This window comes from Miniopterus natalensis, chromosome 8, assembly GCF_054644295.1.
Source record: "Miniopterus natalensis isolate mMinNat1 chromosome 8, mMinNat1.hap1, whole genome shotgun sequence".
In the NCBI taxonomy this organism is placed as follows: Eukaryota; Metazoa; Chordata; class Mammalia; order Chiroptera; family Miniopteridae; genus Miniopterus; species Miniopterus natalensis.
Window position 1 is genome coordinate 35,885,384 of NC_142088.1, and position 22,156 is coordinate 35,907,539.

The following is a 22,156-nucleotide window of genomic DNA, read 5'->3' on the forward strand; positions in this document are numbered from 1 at the left end:
TAAAACTGAATCTCGTGGACACAAATGGCAGTGTGGCAGTTGCCAGAGGGAAGGGGGTGGGGGGTGAAGGGGATCTTAATATATGGTGACGTGAAAAGATGTGACTTTGGGTGGTGGGAACACAGAACAATATACAGATCTTGTAACACAGAAACCCACACCTGAAACCTATGTTTTCATATTAACCATTGCCACCCCAAGAAATTAAAACAAGAGACAGGGCAGCTCATCATGTCAGGTGGAAAGAAGAGCATGAGAGAAAGCAAGGACCCTCAAAAGCTCTGGGTGTGTTCGGGGAACTTTAAGAGGTCATCTCAAGAGCACCTAGTTTACGTGCTTGAAGGCTCTTTCATGTGATAGAACTGCCAACATTCACTGAGCATTTGCAATGTGCCAGGCTTTACATGTAATAACTGACTTAATTGCGCCAACAATCCTGTGAGGCGGGTACTGTTATCGTCCCATTTTACAGATGGTCAAACTTTTGAAGTACCTTTCTTAAGGTCATAGAGGTGCATGCAGGTGGACGAGCCAGGACGCAAACCCGGGCGTTCTGACCCCAGAGCCCATGCCCATAACCTTTATGCTCTATTTGCTCAAAATGAAGGCTGGATTTATTCTGGAGGGTTTTATCAAAAGTTCTCAACCCTGAGAAAGTCAAATAAAGGGAGAAAGTTCATTTTCTCGCATGTGGAGTATATATGTGCCATGAAAATTGACTTACGCTTGACAATTTATTTAATTAAATATTGCCCTTCTCTAAGAAAAATGTGTGATTGAATGAATGCCTTCTCGGTGATATGTTGGACCAGCTTGAAAGAGCTGATTATTAAATTTTCAGGAATTCTACAAGCCAATCATTAAATACAGCGTTGTTAAAAATTAAATTATATAAACATACATTTAACGAACTATATTTAAAGCACAGGTACTAAGTATTCAAAACCCATGACTTCCTAATTATTTAACTATATTTTACTGTTACCTATGCTCCTTGGAGGGTTTTTTGCATCTATTGTATACATATGGGGAAAACACTACGTGATGGTGTGTTTCTGAGCATCTCTTCCCAGCTGCACATTCAATCATGTCTCTCAGGCGGGTAGCTTGAAATTGGCAAGGGTGGGAACATTTACATCACGACTTGGTAACACTACAAATCGGGCCTTTTTGCCCCCGATTGCTGATTTCTTCAATACAAACAAATATCACACACTGCCTTCATTCCTCCTTTAAAACATTTTGCCTTAAGTTGTTTCTCAGGAGGGCTCTGTATTATATAGAGATTTTAAATTGTATAGCAGAGACCTCTGGTGTCTAAATTATAGTAGTGCTACAGTATTTAAGAAAGGGAATTTGGAAATGCTCATCAGTTTCTCATTAACACAATTATTTCAGAAAGTTGAGAGTTCATCTTAGTTTTCATAACCACCAAAAGTAATGCCATTCTTGTGTTTTATGATCCTCTCCTTTTTCGTTTAAGAAACTCAAACTCATCACTCCAAGTAAATACTTGTTTCATGTTTCTCCCTCAGTTTGCTGAAAGTGAGAGTCATAATGTAGAGGAAAAAGTCAGAGTAACTAGATTCTGCTTCTGGCTAGACCATTAAATAGCCATAGTGGTCTTGCCTCTCTGCACTTTACAATCACTTGGGCATTTTTTAAGGATACTGATGACAAGCCCACCCAGACCCATAATATCAGAATCTCCAGGGTTGGAACCTAGGAGGTGGTATATGCTTTGAAATGCTCTTGAGTTTGTTCTAAGGTACAACTGGTTTGAGACCTACTGGTCAAAGTATTTACAGAGAGGGCCTATGATTAAAGATCCCAGCTGAGGGCCACAACTCCTGGTTTCAAATCCCTACTCTTAAACTGCCTAGCTGTGTGAACCTCAGATAATTTGCTTACTGTCTGGGTGCTTCAGCTTCCTCACTTATGAAAGTAGAATAATAGTACATTAGTTGATACAGGTAAACATTTAGAGAAGGATCTGGCACTGAAGTGTTTGTTGCTAGTGTTATTACTACTAAGGACACTCCCTTAGTAGTTCTATATGTCGTCTCCATGCTATGTAACATATATATATATATATATATATATATACTCGAAGGCTGCATCTTGTTGTTCTTTTTATTACATTTTTTCTTCCCTACTGTGTTCTAGCTTATAATCATATTGATATTTCCCCTTTTAACTATCCAAATTTTTTTCATTTTCTCTTAAGTTGGAAAACCCCAGACAAGGTAAAGCGCTTCAGATGGCTCAAAGCCATAGCTGAACAATGCCTGCTGTGACATTTTAATACATATTTTCAATTAAACCATTTGCATTGGCTGAAAATGTTTTCTTTACATTATAAAAAATAAAACCTTTTTTTCTGGTATATCAGGTGGCAACAATAATATTTATAGAATTTGTTCCCAACAGGAGCAAAACAAATACAGAAGAAAAAAATCTGTGTGTTAGAGGAACTGTGTGATAAAGACGAACAAGTTGAGCAGAATACTGTGATCAAATCTTTAAGAGCAAAACAAAGGAGAAAATGTGTTTTCTTATCGAGTTTGGAAAGGATCAATGACTAATTAGATGGAGAATAAAGGAGAAAGTCCTCATGAATGTACTATTTTAGGAAGAAAATTAATTGGGGAAAATAGCCAGAAAGCACTTTGATAAAAGGGAATGTCAGAACCATGGCAAACCAGAAGACTGTTACTTACTGTGGTTTCTTTAGGTGCCTGTTTTCCAGTGCCTTTTTAGAGAAAAAGAAGTGAGATAAGTACATATTTGAGTATCATCAAAAACTATTTTGAAGTTGAAATTGGAAAAGATTAATTCAGTACTATGGTTTTCAGTAATTTTCATAGTTTATATTTAGAAGGCTATAGAAATTAACTTATTAAATACCATGTCATAAAATATTAATGACATAATAACCAGTTCCCCAAATTAACCTATGGATAGGGTGCCTTCAGAGATTTAAGAGGAATTAAGTACCATTATTTGTGATTGTCTTTTGCCCTCTTGTTGTGGTAAAAACTTAGCTATAGATGCATGAAAGGCTGTTTCTCTTGGCCAGGATATTTTTGGTTGCAAGCAATAGACACAGGCCAACTTAAAAAGGCAGAGGTTTGTTGTGAGCATACGACAGTGAAACTCATGAAGTCCAAGATCAATATTGCAGCAGGCTGGGACGTGTGGAAACAAGTGTCAATGACCTAGAAAACCACAGGGAGCAGTCTTTTTTCTCAGAGACAATCTCTGCCTCCCATAGTCTCTTGCCTTCTCAGTGTGATCTGTTCTGTTCTCTCTAGTGACAAGTCCTTTCCTACAAACTTTGGCTTGAACATGCCCACCTGTGAACCTGGTCAGAGCTTGGCAGTCTCCAGCACGTACATTACTGGTTTAGCATATTCCCAATTCCTGAAGGATTGATTAGAACATTGTTTTAAACCAGGACACCAATCCTATATGTCTGATGATTAGCTGTCCCTAAACCCATTATGTACACCCAGCCCTGGTCCAATCAAGAGTGGCTTGAATGGGAGAGTCATGTACAAAGAGGGGTCACATTGGGCAGGAGAGGCTGGCAAGCCCTGGCAATGTGCTTGGTATTCTGCCTTATTTACATAATGTGGTTGTCTACGGCTCTTCCTGCTAAAAGTTGTAGTACATGAGCAGGACATGACTCCTGCAGAATGCGAGTGTATAAAACCACAAGGCAGAATTCTTCCTGATTTACTGCTGCAGTTGCAGACTGTTACAGGTTACTTGATACTATAGAGCTATTTCTCTAAATCATTCACTTCAATCATGATGACTACTGAATGTTAATGGAGGTACCTAATGTGAAGCTGGGGAAAAAATAGCATCATTATCTCTGAATCTCAGAATTTTTCTGTTTTGGGGAGACAGAAATAAAAAATTGAAATATTTTTCAATTATATTATGCCATTATATCCAAATATGTTACATTGATATAATAAAACACATAACATAGATCTTACAATACAAGTTGTTTATTGAAAGACTCGTAACATAAAGGTCTGGGAGTTTTCTTTTTAATATGGATAAATGTGATCATCTTCAAAAAAACAACCATGATAGGTGAATTTAGGTGGAAAAACACAACAAAAAGCATTTTTATCACACCTTGGAACCTTTTCAAGATTTGTATAGATTAGCCCCTTTAATGAGGCAAGTGTGTGAGCAAATGAAAAGAGCTCTCTAATCAGAATCAGGAAACATTAGCCTAATGTAAGCTCCATGAGAGCAGGGACTCCTGTAGCCTCAGCACTCAGAACTGTGCCTGGCACACAATGGGACTCAAGAAAGATTTAGAGAATGAATAAATATTCTTATAATTTTTTCCCTTCCCCAGCTGGGTGGCAATAAGCAAAGTTATTTGTCTCTCTGGGTTTCAGTTTCTTAATTAATAAAATGAGATGGTTTTGGAGGTAAGTGTTGAGATTCTATGATCATATGACATGTATTCAAAATTTCATAACATCTATTTCTTAAATCTTAAAACTGCATGGTTAAAGCAAGTAAACTCATTCCCTGGGACAAAGCAAAATTTTTTATTTTTTCCTTATTAATATTGTTTAGAGTTTATATATATGAATTATCTTGGAAAAGTATATTACTGACACAAATATTTTTATAGCTAATTTAACAATACAGGTCAGATGCAGGGTAGCTGTACCCATATGCCTCTCAAACTATGTTCCAGCAGTTTTGACTCCAGTGAATTCACCCTTGGAGGATACTTTAAATGATTTCCAGTCTTGTTTTCAAACACTTACTGTAACCAGCTCTTGAAAGAAAACAAAGTTGATTGGTGACTTTTTTTAATGGCTTTTTTATGTTTAGGTTTTATGTTAATGGATAGCAAATCTTAAAATCCCTTTGAGTTTCATTTCCCAGAGTTAGATGTACCTAAACATTTTTCGTTTACTGAATATCATCTCACTACAAAATTGTCCAGCTTGTCCAAAGTGTTCCATTCTTGTCCAAGTACCTGCCGTAGGCAAGGTAGAAAAGGCACATTTCCCCCAGCTGGCCATCGCTCACTCGGGCAAACAGTCACAGGGCATTTTGCTGCCCTAGGCAAACTCCACCTGAGATGACAGGCTGGCTTTGTATGAAAATAACCAAGGTAGAGTGGATGCCCATCAGGCAAGTAGAGATTTTTTAAAAAGAAAAAAAAACGATAGCATTTCAAATTCAACGCCATTGAAAAGCTTGGCACAGCTGACCATCTATCTTGAGAAAACCTACATTGCATTATTTGAGCATCTGCTATCCAGTGTAAGAGGGGAGCAGGTGCTGTATCTGGTAACATCACTGATGACATAATAATTCTTTCGCTGTGTCCTGTTGTGCACAGATCTGATGTGTCTGAACCATGGTAATTATATGTCACAATGTTGTCATGGAAATTTTCTCATGACATTGGTACCAAATAGTTCAATGTGAGCCATGTTATACAAGGTTTCTGGGGAGCCATAGCTTCTCAGCATATAAGTTATTTCCTTGATATAAGTTAAATACTTGGGTAGAAATGGCAATGCTACCACAGTGGTTAAAAAGATTTAAGGCCTTAAAAGAAATCATGCATGTAAGCCTATCCTTGGGCTGGAGTCCCTGCATTGCCTCTCTGCAGGCTTTCCATGCTCATATGTACTACAGGTGAAGGGAATATATGCATATAAATTCTTTGGTTAATCTCTCCCCACCCACCCCCACCTTCCCTCTAAGATACGTCAGTCTGATCCATGCTTCAATGTCATTGAATCTATTCTGTTCATCAGTGTATTATGTTCTTTAGATTCCACATGTAAGTGAGATCATGTGATGTTTGTCTTTCTCTGCCTGGCTTATTTCACTTAGCATAATATTCTCCATGTCCTTCCATACTGTCCCAAAGGGTACGAGATCCTTCTTCTTTACAGCTGCGTAGTATTCCATGGTGTAAATGTCCCACAAATTTTTCATCCACTCATCTACTGATGGGCACTTGGGCTGTTTCCAGGTCTTAGCTATTGTAAATTGTGCTGCTATGAACATAGGGTGCATATATTTCACACTAGTTACTGTACACCTGCACTGGCGACAGTGATCAATGAGTCTCCTGCCTTTGTTTACTCCACATACTTGCTCAGGTCTATAATTTTATTCCAGGCCAATAAGAGGGAGGATCACTAGCGCCCAAAAGAAATGAGAACTTGACTAATTCTCAACATTTGCCTACTAAGGTTTTTAAGTGAGATTATCAAAATTAACTACTTCTACCTCAGGTTTTTGTAAATTTTATAAATTTTATTTTAAATAGCCAAATCTCTCCCACTGCAAATTTTAAAATGAAGTATGTTTTTTATTTTAGTACAAAAAAAAGTAACAGTAGCCGTACCCGGTTTGACTCAGTGGTTAGAGCGTTGGCCAAGGGACTGAAGGGTCTCGGGTTCGATTCCAGTCAAGGACACATACTTCTGTTACAGACTTGAGCCTGGGCCCCAGCTGGGACACATGCAGGAGGTAACCAATTGATGTGTCTCTCTCACACGGATGTTTCTCTCTCTCTCTCTCTCTCTCTCCTTTCTCCCTACCACTCTCTCTGAAAAGCAATGGAAAAAAATATCCTTTTTTTAAAAGAAAAAAAGTAACAGTAAAGAAAAGAATAAAGAATAATGTAAAATTTTCTATAAATCTGCAGTTTTGCAGCATTTTCTTCCAAACATGTATCTGTAGATATGCACATATACAAACATTCACATAGGTATAGAATGGGCTTCTTTACATATATGGCCTCTATTGTATATCCAGTTCGACATAGTTTCCCCTACTGTTTATATAGAGAACATTTGCCTGTGTCACTAAATATATTTTATAATATTTCATAATATCGACACACCCATTCTTATGCTATTGAGCATTTAGTATATTATAAATATCTTCACTCATACAACAATTTTAATTCTTTTTATTCTTTCTCTTTTCTGGGTCCATGTGGATCTCAAACTCAGAACTTATATAACTCCCTAAATATTCACTCTATTCAAGTAAGTGGCAGCCTAGTTAATGGTAATTATCTTTCATCTACAGAGCACTGTGCTCATAGAAAATTGAAAAGCTGATTAAGCTACAATTTTTCCTCAGTTAAGCATAATTTTACCAGAAATAATAAAAGTTAATGCCTTTAGGGGGTCTTAAGTAAAAACTAGGCACTAAGTATTAAAAGTGAATGTAACTAAATAATTTTGCATATATTTTAGACACTAAATATGAGGATTCTTGAATTAACATAGAAGATGTGCTGCTAGAAGTTAATACTTGGCATGAGAGAAAAGTCTGAGATAAAGATATAGTTCAAAATAAAATGAATTACTCTCAAGTACTTTCATTGTACCTTAAAAGAAAAAAAAATTTTTTTTAATCTCCCTTGAAAGGAAAAAAAAGAGAGAAAGAAACAAAGGACCACTTGATTTTTAGGAACAAATTTCCTTTTACTTAAAAATGATTTATGTTTTCAATTCGAAAAACATATATGAAATATTTTACATTCTCTGGAAATGCCTGCTGTCTCAATTCACTGGTTTTTATAAGGAGGGAGTTTGGAAGATTTGTGACCTTGACTAATTTGCTTATTTTCTTAGTATCAATGTCTTCATCTGTGCAGTGGTTGTTATGAGAATTGAATGTAAAACACCTCAAAGAGTATCTGACATATAACCAACTCCTGCTCTTAAGTGTTAATGCTTTTAAATGATAATGACAGATTACTTCAAGAGGTAGATTTTTAAAATAATTTCTCTCCTTGAATGAAAGTCATTGATTAAAACTGTGCTAGTAGGTAAATGATTGCCATTTTGCCATAAAATTATAAACATATAGAGGATTGAAAGATGATTAATAATACACCAAAAGAATTGGAAAGTTAAAACTCCAAAGTTAAGCAATTCTGATGTCCCCTGGAGTACCCTAATTAGTTTATGTATAGTTAATTGATCAAAAATAGTTAAAGCAATACTAAATTTGTAGCAAACTAAATTAATGCTGAAGGGAGAACAAAAGATATCTTGTTATTTTTATTTCTCAGTTCTTTCAACCATCAAGTAAGGAGGAAAGAGGAAAATCAAAACTAAAATGATACATTACCTAAAAGTTAATAGAAGGAAAAACTTTTAAAAACTGTGCTCTTAAATGGTTTTAATATTTTTTAAAAATGAAAAATAAATGAGCCATGTATGCATCCTAAAAACTAGAAAAAAAATGTATCAAATTAATTAAAAGAAGCCAGGAAGTAGGTGTTAATAAAGGTAAAAAAGCATTAGTAGAGTAGAAAACACAAGAAAAAATACAGCAGGATGACAAAAACCAACAAGTTCTTGGAGGCGGGGGATCTACTTAAATAGACAAATGCATGACCAACTTGACTAAGGAAAAATTAAAGAAAGTACAAATATAAAACATCTGAGTTCTAAATTACCTTCAAAAAATAGCTCTTCTTACTGCTATTCAAACTTCTTAGAGAAAGAGTGCGTGTGGTCAGCTCTTGTATGAAGTTAGCCTATGCTTATAGCACCTAGTAGAGATGCTGTACTAGTTTGCTAGGGCCTCCATTACAAAGTACCACAAACTGGGTGGCCTCACAGAAATTTATTGTCTCCCAGTTCTGGAAGCTAGATGCCCAAAATCAAGGTGTTGGCTGGGTTGGCTCCTTTCCAGGGGTCTGAAGAGAGGATCTGTTCAGACGTCTCTTCTTAACTTATAGATAGGCAACTTCTCCTCGTGTCTCTTCACATTGTCTTCCCTTGCCACCTTATATGTATCCAGTGTCTTTGTTTTTATAAAGACATCAGTCATTTTGGATTAAGACCACCCATAATGACCTCATTTTAACTTCAGTGCCTCTGTAAGGAGTCTGTATTCATATACGGTCATATTCTGAGATACTAGAGGTTGGGACTTCAACTGAATTTTGGGGGACACAATCCAAACCATAACAGATGCTCTTTTTCTTTGATTAATCAATCATTTGCTTTCACGAGGTTTATCTTAATAAAACTTTGAAAGAAGCCACACCCTATTACTTTCATAAAAGTTTTTAAACTTACATACATTTAGAGGTGGAATGGGCATAGAAATCGACTCTGTCACTGAGAAAACAAGCTCAGTGATGCAGGGTGACTTTCCAGTCGGTGGTTGTATCTTGGTCTTCCGGCATCGCTTCTTCCAGATGCAGGGAACCCCGTCAGTAGTGGGCTGAAGCTGGAGTCGTACGTGGAGATGTGATGCTTCCATGTACTTGGCCTTCCCAGCACCCTGCTTTCCTGTCAAGTGCTACTTGCCTTGGGCCTGGTGAGATGCTCATCCACTGCTGCCCTCTGCCCTCTGCTTTTTCTCCTGTTCCTTCACAAAGCTACACTGGAATATTTATGCAGCTTGATTTTTAAAACTTCCTGTTGGAATCAACTGTCATAGAATTGCCCTTGTATAATTTTACATTATTTAGGCAATACCAAAGGTTTATTGTAATTGATTTGGAATCAACTGTAGTTTTTTCAGATATATATTAATTACAATTAACATTTAGGAGTCCTCCAGTGGTGCTATTCTTATTAAATTGCTATTTACTTGAAGGTGAAATGGTCAGTGGTCTCAAACCAAAGATATTCATTCAATAGCTCACTGGCAGTCCCAGATGCCTGCATTTGTAGCAGGCATCCCAGCGATTCTTTACATAGTTTTCACAGCACACTTTGAACAACAACAAAAACACCCTGTTTTAAATCAACACACTGATCATCAATTTTTAAATAGCTGCTACTAAGAATGATTGTTTTATTTCCCAATAACATCATATTTTGTCAAATCTAAGATTTTTTGTTACTGTAAGTCACATCATTACTTTATGTGTCACTAAGAAAGAGAAAACACTCTCAGTAAACAATGGCACAGACCCTTAGAGTCCTTTTAGACCTGTGAATTATTCACACCAGCAAGTCATCCCTTTGAAATTTCTATTTAGAGGGATTTAGCAATTTCTTCTGCCTTCAGTTGCATGACTGGGCATGTGATAGGCAGAACTTTCACATGTACCACAGCTTCTACTTATGGTTACTATTCTATCCTGCAACGCAATAGAATGCTGCTTTCCAAGAAAATCTGAAAGTGCTGTCATTTCTCCAATATTGAACATCTGCTTCACTTATAACAGATACATACCCCACACCTCTTTATATGCTAGTTAATAGCAAAATGTGTTTTAAATTGTTAGAGAGAAAACATTGGGGAAAGAGGGTAGTTACATTCTTTAAATATGATTTTATGAAATTATTTGCATAAGTTAAAAAAAAATTTCTTTGTGAATTTAGTAGAAAATAGTACTTGGAATTTTAATGAAACAGCATGATCAACTCAGAATTTACATCTCCAACTCCAGCGAAGTAACCTACTTTTCCATAATTTTTTTTGGCTCTGTAAGCTGAGGAGGCAGTGTCTACTGACAGTCACTGTATTGTTTGTTAGTTTCAACAGAGGTACACAGTGAGGGAGTGGAGTTGGTCCAGCCCTCCAGCAGGCTTAGGATACAAGGAAGAGCTTGTGAAGGCTCCCACTCTTTCTGTAATAAGACGGGTGACAGGTTAAAGTACTTCTCAGCTCTTGATACCTTTGTTATACAGAAATTACAGACTGGCTGAATTGACTATTGCTAAGAAACATGCTTCTGGGTAAGTAACGAAACTTATAAATGGTAGATTTGTGCTGAAGGGTTTGGGAATATATGGAGGTAAACTTGGCTTTGTCATTTCCCAGATTTGCACAGATTTCACACAGTGCTTGGGCAATACCATAATTAGCATTATTTGTCCTACTTGGATTTTATGTGATGAACTTTGGCAACCTGGAATGATCTCGGAAATGTGTGTGTGTAAGTTAAAGAGGCAGTCATGATTAGGGTAACTATATGTTTTTCTTTCCATAAGGATGAGCTAACATTTTGGGGTTATATCAGTAGCTGTTGTAGACAACAAGATTCTTCATGATCTAAATGTTAACATGACTTCTGCCTTAAAAATATGTTCAGCTTCCATATGTTGTCAAAATTCTATGCTGTGTCTTCTAAAAAGGGCTCATTCTATATGATTATTTTATTAATATTTAAAACATATGGAAATACCCAGATTGCCAGTTTTAAAATTAGTTTCCAATAATGAAACATTGAAAAGATAAAGTGTTAGTATGCTGCATATTTTTAGTAATACTCACAAGTATATCTTATACAATATAAGTCTTTTAAAATATATTATTTGCATACATTAGTGTTAATAGAAATCTGGCAAAAGCTTTCAAAGAAGATCTGATATAGGAAGCTTCTCACTGTATAGAGGAGCATCTTTAAATAAGAATTTCATTGGAAGCTACATAAGCACTTTTAAAACGTTTCATTGATGAAATGCTTCTTTTACTCTTAAGTTAATATTGTGAAACACCGGCTGACTTTTATGTCTTGGATTATTTACTTGAAAAACAAACATTTTCCTAATAGAATATGTCAGTAAGTGCACGATGAGTTGAGGAATTTTCCAGTTAATAAAAGCTAAACAAACATCTGAAATGTCCAGGAAATTAAGTGAAAACATCTTTTATTGCAATGGTTAAACTCTGACCAGTTGTACACATTATTTCCCACTTGAGAACAATTTTAGCCTTTATTTTGGAGTTATTCACAAAATCACTATTTAGGGATGTTTGACAACCCATTTGGGACATAATAAACATAACTATGTTAGTAGTTTAAGAGACAAATTATATTTTTACTTTGTTGTGTGTTTAAATAGTTTAAATACCAAATCAATTTGCACAGAGAAAGCCCATAATTAATTATCTATTTATAGATCACTTTTTACTGTAATTTCAAGTTTATTTATTATTCTGCTTCATAACGATGTACTGTTATTAAGAAAATACTGGTCTAGAAATTAGGAGACCCAAGTTTAGGTCCCAAATCTTTAACACTACTTCTTACCAATGGGTTACCTCCTCTATACAATGATTTCTTTGAGTTTTACTTTATTTTTGCTATTTCACTTCTGCCTTTTTCATTTTCATTATCTTGTCATGTTGGAGGCACTATATACATGTATAAAATACAGTGGAAATTTCAAACAAGGGCCATCCTTTCGCTTGGGAGCTCCCTTCATATCATAAGGTTCATTGCCATTGGCGGGGAATGAGTGATGTAGACAATTTGGGACAGGGCTCCCAGCCTCTGCAAAGTGCACTTGTGTGCAGTAGCCACCGTTTTGTTTATTACTTACCAAGGTCCTGATACACATGCATGTGTTTCCCAACCTTCAAAGTCAGAACATTCTGACAAATACCCGTCTTGAAGACACTGACATAATAAAGCTATACTTCATTGAAATCACCTACCCAGTAGCCTCTCACAAGCAAAATCTCAATGTGCGACATACCATATCCATCTCCTCTCCCCCCCCCTCCCCCTCCCCCTCCCTCTCCCTCTCCATTTGCCCAGGATTTCTTCATTTGATTGGAAGCTAAAAGTTTACAGACTTGAGTCTTCCCATCATTTCACTAAGATAATTTCACTGTGGCTGAGGTGGCATCGTTAAGATAGGAGTCTGAATTTCTCTTCCTCTAGTTCTGAGAGATTTCAGGAAAACCACCCATCCTTTCTGCACTGATTTCCTCATGTAAGGAAAACCCTTGCTGTAAGGGTTAAGCAGGGAATATTTATAAACATCAGCTGGTACTTGAGCATTTCACTTGGCGACCAATAAACGGTAGACAATTATTGCTGTCGTATTATTAAATTATCAACTGCTGATTTGTTTGGATTCATCAACTTTCCAGGACTGCTGAAACTAAATGAGCTTTATGAAGTTATTTACTCCCGTGTTCCAATAAGATGAGTGAATTATCCTCCTGTGTGAGTTTCGAGTCAACCAGAGCTAACTCTCAATTAGAGCTGTGAGCTATAATTGCTTCCATGGTTGAGGCCATTTCGACCTCAGGGAATGAAAAGTGATATTTTCGAGGGCCTGTGAAAGCAGTGTTTGTGAATTCACCCCCGCCTCCTATTCATACCTGGGCTAAAACGAGCCGTGGCGTGGAGCGGCGTCTTCGGACGTTACATAAGCTTCCTTGTTGCTGCCACGTCGCCGCGGGGAACACGCAGGCCCATCTGAAAGGAGCCAAACAGCAGCCTCGACGGGCAGGAAACCCAGTGTTTACACATGACTCAGCAGGCTGAGGGCCTGAGGTGGCTCCTGACTGGGATTGCTTGTTCCTCGTCAATGGGAGCTGGCATCTTAAAGGACTTACTCTGCGTTAGCATGGCCAGCAGGACTGTCCTGAGGCTCTGTTCTCGCCTCCCCCCCCCCAGGAAGCCCCCTTGCCCCTCTCCAGCCTGCTTTCCCGTCCTTCGGCCGTCCACACTAAGAGCTAACCAGCTTATAGTGGTGCATCAACATTTTCTCTGTATTTGCATTTTAACACACTGAAGAACTTAAAGCTAAAGATCTAAAGCCCTAGGCCCATGCAATTTTAAGTAATAGCCAGTGGGCTGAGAGGTTTTGAAATAGCAAAAAAAAAATCCCCCCCAAAAAACACAGCTACACCCTCTAGATTATGTATTCTCATTGGCCCTCAAGGGGCAAACATTCATTCCAGGAGGCAAAAATTTTAAGAAATCTTAACTCTTTTTACATACAGAGCAGAGATACACATATAATACATAAGCGGACATATGGTATAACTGTGGTATTAAAATTTAATGAGAGCGATTAAGAAAAAAATGTCACGAAGACCCCTTTGGGACACCATAATGAAAGAAAAGTTAAGAAACTGCCCCAGACCAGGGATGCTAGCAACCTGTAGAGTGCTAATTTTGCTGAATTGTTTCTAAATGTTTTCAGTATAAAGCAACTTATGTCTGACTTAGTACTTATATTTGAAACCAGTATTTATGTCCTAATAAGTCAAATGTGGTCATTTGTTGTACCTTTTACTCATTTTAGTTATAAGAGGAAATAGGGAGGAGACACTTGAGAACAAGATGTACTTGGATGTGAATTCCACCTCCCTCTCTTATTCTGTGACCTGTGGCAAATCATTTACCCTCTTTAAGCTTTAGTTTCCTTGTCTTTAGTTTACTTGGGCATCATAATGTTCACATGGTGAAGTTTCAGTATCTTAACAATTAGTTAAAATAATGTACATAAAACCTGATACTTGATAAGTGCGTGCCAATTAGTGACTGTAATTCTATGTGTTGTGCCTTTTATGTCAGTTACTCTTTTTTAAAATTATATAGAAAAATAGGTTTAAATTTGGGAGATAAAAGTGTTATCATCTCTCTTACTTAGATATTCACCAACTTGCATGGAATTGTAGGCTAGAGAAATTAATTGAAAGGAAATAGTGAGAATCGGCCAGTATTTCAAACTTGAGAATTCATGTAGAATTGGATAAATTTTAGTATCGATACAACTCCGTGGAAGGTTTTGTTTCCTTGAAAAGATTATATTCATATTCTCTCTCCCGCCTTCCCCCCTTTCTCTCTCCCTTAAGCAATTGTTCTGCTTTTGTGATAGACTATCAAAACTCTCGCCTGCCAACTTCGTGCCCAGGTTATTTTGCTTTCTTTGTAAGATTACGACACCTCTATGGATGAAAATTCAATGGAGAAGGAGGAGTGCTTTCATAATAAGGACAGTGATATGGCAAAATGGAATAGATGAGCAACTCTGAAATGCATGATATATTCTCCCTGCCTTTTCAGTTTATCTTCTTTTTAGGTAATTTATCTCATCAACAGTATTTCTACTTTTGTGATACAAAAATCCTTTAATAACAATAGCCGTGAAGTAGTGTTCTCCATTCCAGAGTCTGGCTTTGTAACTCTTGGCTTTGACATGAGAAAGAAGTTTGAGGGCCTCAGTGAAGAGAATGCTGTAGGTAGGGAACACATTTATCCAACAGAAATAGACCACAATTAATGGAATTTAGAAAGCAGCAATGATACAGTTATTTAAGACTCTTTCTAGTTTTTAAGGGAGCTGAGAGAACAGAATTTCACAAGGTAGACAAACATCACATTTTAAAAGCATATGAGAAATCAAAGAGCCTCATTTGGAATAAAATATATTGGCTCAGATTCTGTTTCCATATGCTTTAAAAATCATACTCCAAGAGGATTTTGGAAGAAATTTTGTCTTTAAAAAACCATTAGGCTGCAAAGTTGGATTAAGAATACATATTTGCTAAATGACACCCTGGAAGTTCTGGTGCACAATAGGTATTCTCAGCTTCACAGAGAATTGTCTCAAGTCAATTACTGCCATTACAGTGGAAACAGCAGAGTTTTCAGAATGGTAGGAGACATATGTTTCAGCAGAATTGTTGAGATTTATAAGATAGCCCCTTTGAGGACTGACAAGTGAAGTAATTTCCTCAAACTTGAAATCTAAACATGTCATCACTAAGAGGTTAGAATAATTTTCACATAGTTGGAACCACAGCATCATGAGGAATTAATATGGTATTTTTCATCATCCCTATTTATTTCACTTAAAATAGCCAAAGTGATTTAACCATGATGTCTCACCTAGTAAAGTTTAAATTAGAACCAATCCAATACTTCTTTCCACTCATTCCCTATGCTTCCATCTGTTCCAGGTAGGGTGATAGGCTCCTGCCTACCTGTGCTGGAAGTTCATGTAATGCCCCCTACTCCATCCCTTAATAATATTTGCACTTCTAAGTCACCAAATGCAAGTTCTTCCTCTGTAGACCACTAGAAAATTAGTAGAGCCAGATCCATGACCTTTCTCTGTGGAAACTGTTTTTTCTCCTCTCACTCACATGCATTTCTCTGTTTCTTTCTATGGAAATATCCAAAACTAATTTGGAGAAACATTGTCAATTATTTTTCATCTTTTTAGAAAGATTAAAAGGGGCTTGGCAGAGGTGGGGAAGGCACTGACCAGTCTGAACTTGTTCACTAGCTGGGGTATTTCTGAAATGAGACAATGCTTGCCCCTGCTGGTCATGTTCATATTATCTTTGTCTTACACTCTCTTGAATCTGTCAGGGTACTTTCATGTGGTTGGAAGAAATAGAGATAGTTTGGCTTGATAAGCGACTTCTGCCTGATATGTTGGTTCTAAGTCTATACAAATTAAGAAGGACCTGAGCATATCAGTCAAAGAGTTCTGATTGAACAAAGAGAGCATAATCAGGTGGGATTTTCAAAGAGAATTTAATAGAGAACCTTTATTCAGAGGTGTGGTAAGGTTTAGGGGAGTCAACAATAGATGTTAAGGTTCCTACTGACCCATTGTTGAAGAAGGGAGGTAATGGAGATTAAGTTTGGTAAGAGCTGAAATTGGAAGCTGAAAGGGGGACTACTCAATAGGAGCTGTTATCACAGAAAGATGCCACTGCCAGATTGCAGGCAAGGATGGAGACTGAAAGAAATACTCCACCTTCTCTCTTCTTCCCACAGAGAATGGGCAAAGAGTAGAGAAAGGATTTGGGAGCAGAGGGCAACCGGCATACATGGTTAACTGAACTCATTTCTAAACATCTTCCCCACCGTATTTAATTTGAACAATAATTGATGGAAGTGTTCCTTTGGTGCATTGCATTCCTATATGTTTTCTTTATTATTGTAGACATTGATTGGCTTCTAAATTTTATTTTAACTCAGGATCCTTAGTGAAAATGTTAATTGTTGTGATGTGTAGTGGTAATACACATGGTCTAGTGAGAGATTATGAGGTTTGCTCTTAAAATATATGGGCCTGTCTTGTCATGCTTTTGCATTTTTGACCGTGCTTTTTTATGGCCTACTGGTGCTCCATGACATCTGCTGGCATGTGTTATAGCTGCCATGTGTATAGCAGCTCTAGTTCCTAGTTCTGAATTCAACTATTTTCTTTGCCCTATGCATTTAGAAAAGACTGTAGTCACTCTCCCGACACATTTTTATTAAGCATTTCTTATGCTCATTAAAGGCTCTGGGGATATCAAGGTGAGCAAAGCAGAAAAGGCTTCCATCCTCACAGAGTTTATGACAAATTTTATTTTTCCTCAACTAAGTCTTTGAGACCTCAGTGACTCTCTTAAGAATCTTTAATCTCTTAATGCTTTTGGGGAATGGGGAGGCACAAGTTCCGGTGCCTTGCTGAATTCTCAACTGTTGAGGTTACCAAATAAATAATGGGAGGTATTTGGTACTGTGTTTAGTGTCATTCACACATTCAAAATGTGATTTCTGAGCATCTACTACATGCTAGTATATGTAGCAGTTGAAAAATTAGTAAAATATCTTAGTGTTCAGGGCACTGTTCATCTCATTGGGAAGCAGATATGCAAATAACTGCAATGGCAGGATGTCATGGGCTACGGGACTAGCAAATGATTGCATTGTTTTGGATGAAGATGACTATGAGAGCTGTGGTACTAACCATAATGCCCAGTTTCCTGGCTGCTCAGGCGAGCATGTTAAAGCCTCACTGTTAGCAATATGCGCTTTTATTTAACAGGCATCCCGTAAGTACTCACTCGTAAAAGCAGTGTTTCCCAGAATCCATTGGCACAAACTGTTCACCTCTTTGAAACACACATGAAACAGTTCCAAACACAGTGTTAACACTGTTTGGGGATAAACCACATGACTCTGAATTAGGGGGCTCAGTAGAAACTATGGTTTTATGGATCATTGAACTTATACTTTATACTAATAGTGTAGACTTGTACTCTGGAAAAATACTCATTGAAACTGTTAGAATAATGAAACTACATAACCATGAAAAAGTTGTTCTAATAGTGGTCGTTGCTGTTTGTGTATCTTAACATTTGTAACTGTGGACTCTATAACTATTTATGAGGTCAGAGCCCTTGTCATGTTTGCAAATCAGTTCCTTACAATGCTTTATGTAAGTCAGGTTAGCTCATCCTTTGACATGTTGAAAAGGAAGCCAACAAGCCTCTTTTTAATCTAAGACTAGAACGTTTCCCTGGCAGTAGAGTTTGCGCATGCCCAATGAGGCTCCATCTATTTTTCTAATAGAAAGAAGCACTCCTATGGAGTATATTCTTCATTTTTTCCTGACTCTCTTTTTCTGTATTATTTTTTATTTTTTGAGAAAAGTTGTTCCTGATAAAGCAAAGGAAAGCTAATATTAATAATATTCCATGAAGAGGACAATAGTTTTTAGGTTTAAGAAAATACCCACAGTGTTGGAGTTCAGGCCTTAGTGCTACTTTACCACCAGCCCAAACACGTGGTACCATGCTGGCGGGATAGTGCTCAGACCTTGGAGACCTCTGCAGAGCAAGGTGCAGATCCTCCTGTATCAACTTAGAGGTCACATTGGGAGTTCTCATGAAAAAATCATTCTTAGTTTCAGAGGCTTCTTACTGGGATTTTGTTTTTGTATTTATTTATTTATTTACTTATTTGTAGTGAAAGAGGTTGAACGGTTTTTGTGCTATATAATATAATGTGTCCATGAGTCTGGAAAAGAGTATACACTAATTTTTATATTGTACGTTAGCTTATATTTTAAAATAATATGCTTGGTGTGCTTTTTCTTTTAATCTTCCATACATATTTTTAGGTGAAAACCTCTAGATATTTAGCAATATATACAAATATTAATTTAAAGCACAACAGATATCATATTTTCCCTGTGTTTCCAGACTTTTTGGATACCGTTAGTATATTTGTTAACTTTTTTTTTCTTCAGATTAACCATTAAATGTATTACTTTACACTTAGAGAACCTTCACCTGAATATACATTATTGAATATATTGTTTTAAAATGTTCAGTTGATGTTACATTTTACACATTGTTGTAAAATGTCTAGTGGATTGAGTGCCCCACACCTGTCTAGTAACATAGGCAATGGGTTAGCTGTCATTCAGCCAAGCCTTGTGCTATGACTAATGGATTCTGTGTAACAATGTATAATGTTACGTAGATAACCACAAAAGACTTCTGTGTTTGGGCTTCTCACCTCCCCACCTTATCAATTCCCTTTTCTTCTACTTCTGATAAAGGCAATGAATTCTTCACTGTATATGAAATAAATGTGAGTTACCGATATAGCCAAATGACTGAAAAAGGCACACTTTCAAAATGACTGCTTGTCACGGGATTCCCCTTTCACCATAAACCCCGCAGCCCACGCACCAACCTCCAGCATGAGGATACCATGTCATCCTGTCAGCATTTCGCAATATCTGTTACCTTCATTTGTCTTCAGATACTCCTTATCTTGAAAATGTATGTCACCTCTCATATGTCCCCATTTTTTTGTGTGATTGCCCTTGAATTACATAAACCCTATTTATCAAGCAAAAGTTGTCCATAGACCAGTGTTCTAAACATGAGGCTTTGGTATAATGGAGCTACCTGTGAATCAGACTTTATTTCCTTTTCACACTGCAAATGTGCTTTCTTCCTCCAAAACATACTGCTTACACATAACCCTTAGAAGTGAAATCTCTCACTCTACTTCTTTAGTCTTCTAGAATCTTCATAGAGGACACTTTGTGTGTAATCCGTTCTCTCTGGGGAATGTTATAGACTGTTGTAGAAGTTCACAGCTGTTTAGTGTTCTGTTCTCATATAGATGAAGTGTGATATGGGAATTTCATACTGCTGGACTCCAGGATGAGTTATGTGAGCCTGACCTGGAGGGCAGGCAGTCTTTCTCTGTCTAAAAGTCAAAGCTGTGGCACCTCACACTGATAACCAGGGAGAAAAAAATTGTATAAAATTATAATACCTAAAAGTTTTCTGCTCCTAGATCAAGATTACCGCTTTGCTTATATCTATGATTATATATTAATAGTATGTTAAATAGTATATTCTTTTACATAATAGCTCTTTGAAATCTTCTCCACACAGGGAACATTCTTGGCCATTCTAAACAAACTCAGTACCACATACCTACTAACCTAATTGTAACCTGTTTATCTGTGACATTTAAACAAGGAGCAATTTTTGTAATGTACTTGCAGATTATGATTTTAATTTAAAATATTGGAATATATTTTATTACACCTAATACAGTGCCAGATCCATAGGCTCCAAGGTCTTAGGGTGTCATAGGGAGCAAGTCAGGGAGGTTTATTTCTGGGCCCTGGGCTGCCTCAGACTGTCAGCAGGAGTTCATTTATCCATTCATTTATTCAGTGATATTTATTGAATACCTCTTGTGCTCAGCATACTGTTAAGCATGTAATAAGCTACAGAGTAGAATGTCTGGTTATGTTTTTAAAAAAATCACTTTGGCAGAATTGTGGAGAATGGAATACAGGAGGGGGAGACACAGGCAGGAGAGCAGGCCAGAAAACATTGCAGCATTCAGGGGGAAGATGCTGACATGAAGCGAAGGCAGTGGGAGGAAACGGAGGGAACAGGTTAGACCCAATGTGGTTTTTAAGCCTCCAAAGGTTATGATCCCCTTAATAATCAAATGAAAACCTTTGATCTCCTCCACAGACAGCTCAATGCACATGACCAGTTGCACAAGACCCATCTTCATGGTCCCCTTCCAGAAGGTGGGGCACAGGTCTAGGACCCTACAGTTTGTCTCTTGAAATTATAAGCTAAGGTACAGTTGCAAACAAATGCTGGCTTTCATTTAAAACAATAATATCTGGTAGACATCATCAAGGTCTCGGAAATGAAACAGTAAATGTACCTTAGTCTGTATAAAGAGATTTAGAGAAATATGTTCTCTTTCCCTTTGTTTTGCCTCTAGGAAAAAAAAACCTAACTGCTTGGGGAAGATTGAAGAAAAACAAAAGTAAACGAGGTGACATCTAATTGGCAATAGCTAGACTGATTGAAAAGAATGGGATAACATTGTTTTTTTTCAGGCTGGAAAAACAAAGGAATGTGATTGAAGACTGTAAAATTTTGTAGCATATGAATGGGACCAAACACACGTGTTCATAAAATCCCTTAAAAGCACCACAGAGTTCTAAAGAGGCAAATAAAATGTAATAGATAAAAGCAATTACTTTTTCCTGCAGTAATCCCATTATGGGAATTGTTGCCACGATAGGTGGTACAGACCTCTAAAGTAAAGAGATTCAAAGAGGATTTCAGAAAACTCATGTTTAATAGAGCTATAATGAAAGGTAAAGGAAAATATATCTTTTGAGAGATAAAGTGCATTCATAATTTTTGAACTAGAAACTAGAGAATTTTGGACCAAATAACCCATGAGTTTGACCTAAGGTGGTGACCAACATATCATTTTGTTCACAAATAAAAAGTAAAAGCTTCAATTAGAATCAAGCTAACATTAAAATTTTATTTAAAATGTTTTTCCTAGTAGTAGTTGTGTGTTTTTTCAGTTTACCAACCACAATATCAAATAGGACCTCCTGAGTTTTCTTGATCGATTCAGTGTTTACCCTAAGTTCATTCAGAGAGGTGATTGTCTGCATTTCCACCATCTCCCTAGCAATACACTCTCCCCATTTAGCAAATCTTGGATCATTATTTTCAAATCGAACCTCATATCTCCAATTTTAATTTACTTTTTACTCTGATCAATTTTAAACCACATCAAATTGCAGAAATAGTACAAGGAACACTCATATACTCCCCTCACCTAACTTTAGTAAATACTAATTTTTCCACACTTGCATTAGCTCTCTTACTCTCTAATGTATATAGAATATTGATTTATGTTCAGACATTTATATATCATTAATATACATCTATGTATATTACTCATGCTGAAGCATTTGAGAATTATTACAGACATCAAGACACCACGCCTAAATAATTCAGCATGGATATTCTAAGAACCAGAATATTCTTTGCAAAATGCCAGGATCGTACCTATAGGGCAATATTGATAAAAGAACTATTATATAACAAGCATTCTCATATTTCCCCATTGTCCCAATAATATCATTTATAGTCACTTTCTTCTTTTCAATCTGGGATCCAAGCCAGGAAGATTATATATCCTGTTAGTTGTCATCTCTCTTTAGTTTCCTTTAAGTTTAACCAGTTTCCAGCTTTGTTTTTGTTTTGTGTGTGTGTGTTTGGTGGTATTGCTGTTTTTCATAATGTTGATATTTTTGAAAAG

At 36.8% G+C, this 22,156-nt stretch overlaps 1 protein-coding gene across 2 annotated transcripts in view; it reads left to right on the top strand.

Moving 5' to 3' along the window:
• ZNF385B (zinc finger protein 385B) overlaps window positions 1–22,156 on the top strand; it is a 283,963-nt gene that overhangs the window by 118,035 nt on the left and 143,772 nt on the right. The window contains exon 1 of one of the 2 annotated variants that reach the window (XM_016225156.2): window positions 10,664–10,733. The exons of the other annotated variant lie outside the window; for it this stretch is intronic. Coding sequence (XP_016080642.2) covers window positions 10,724–10,733 — 10 coding nt within the window. The 5' untranslated portion in view covers window positions 10,664–10,723. Of the gene's footprint in view, window positions 1–10,663; window positions 10,734–22,156 lie in introns of those variants that run through there. 2 annotated transcript variants of the gene reach the window in all.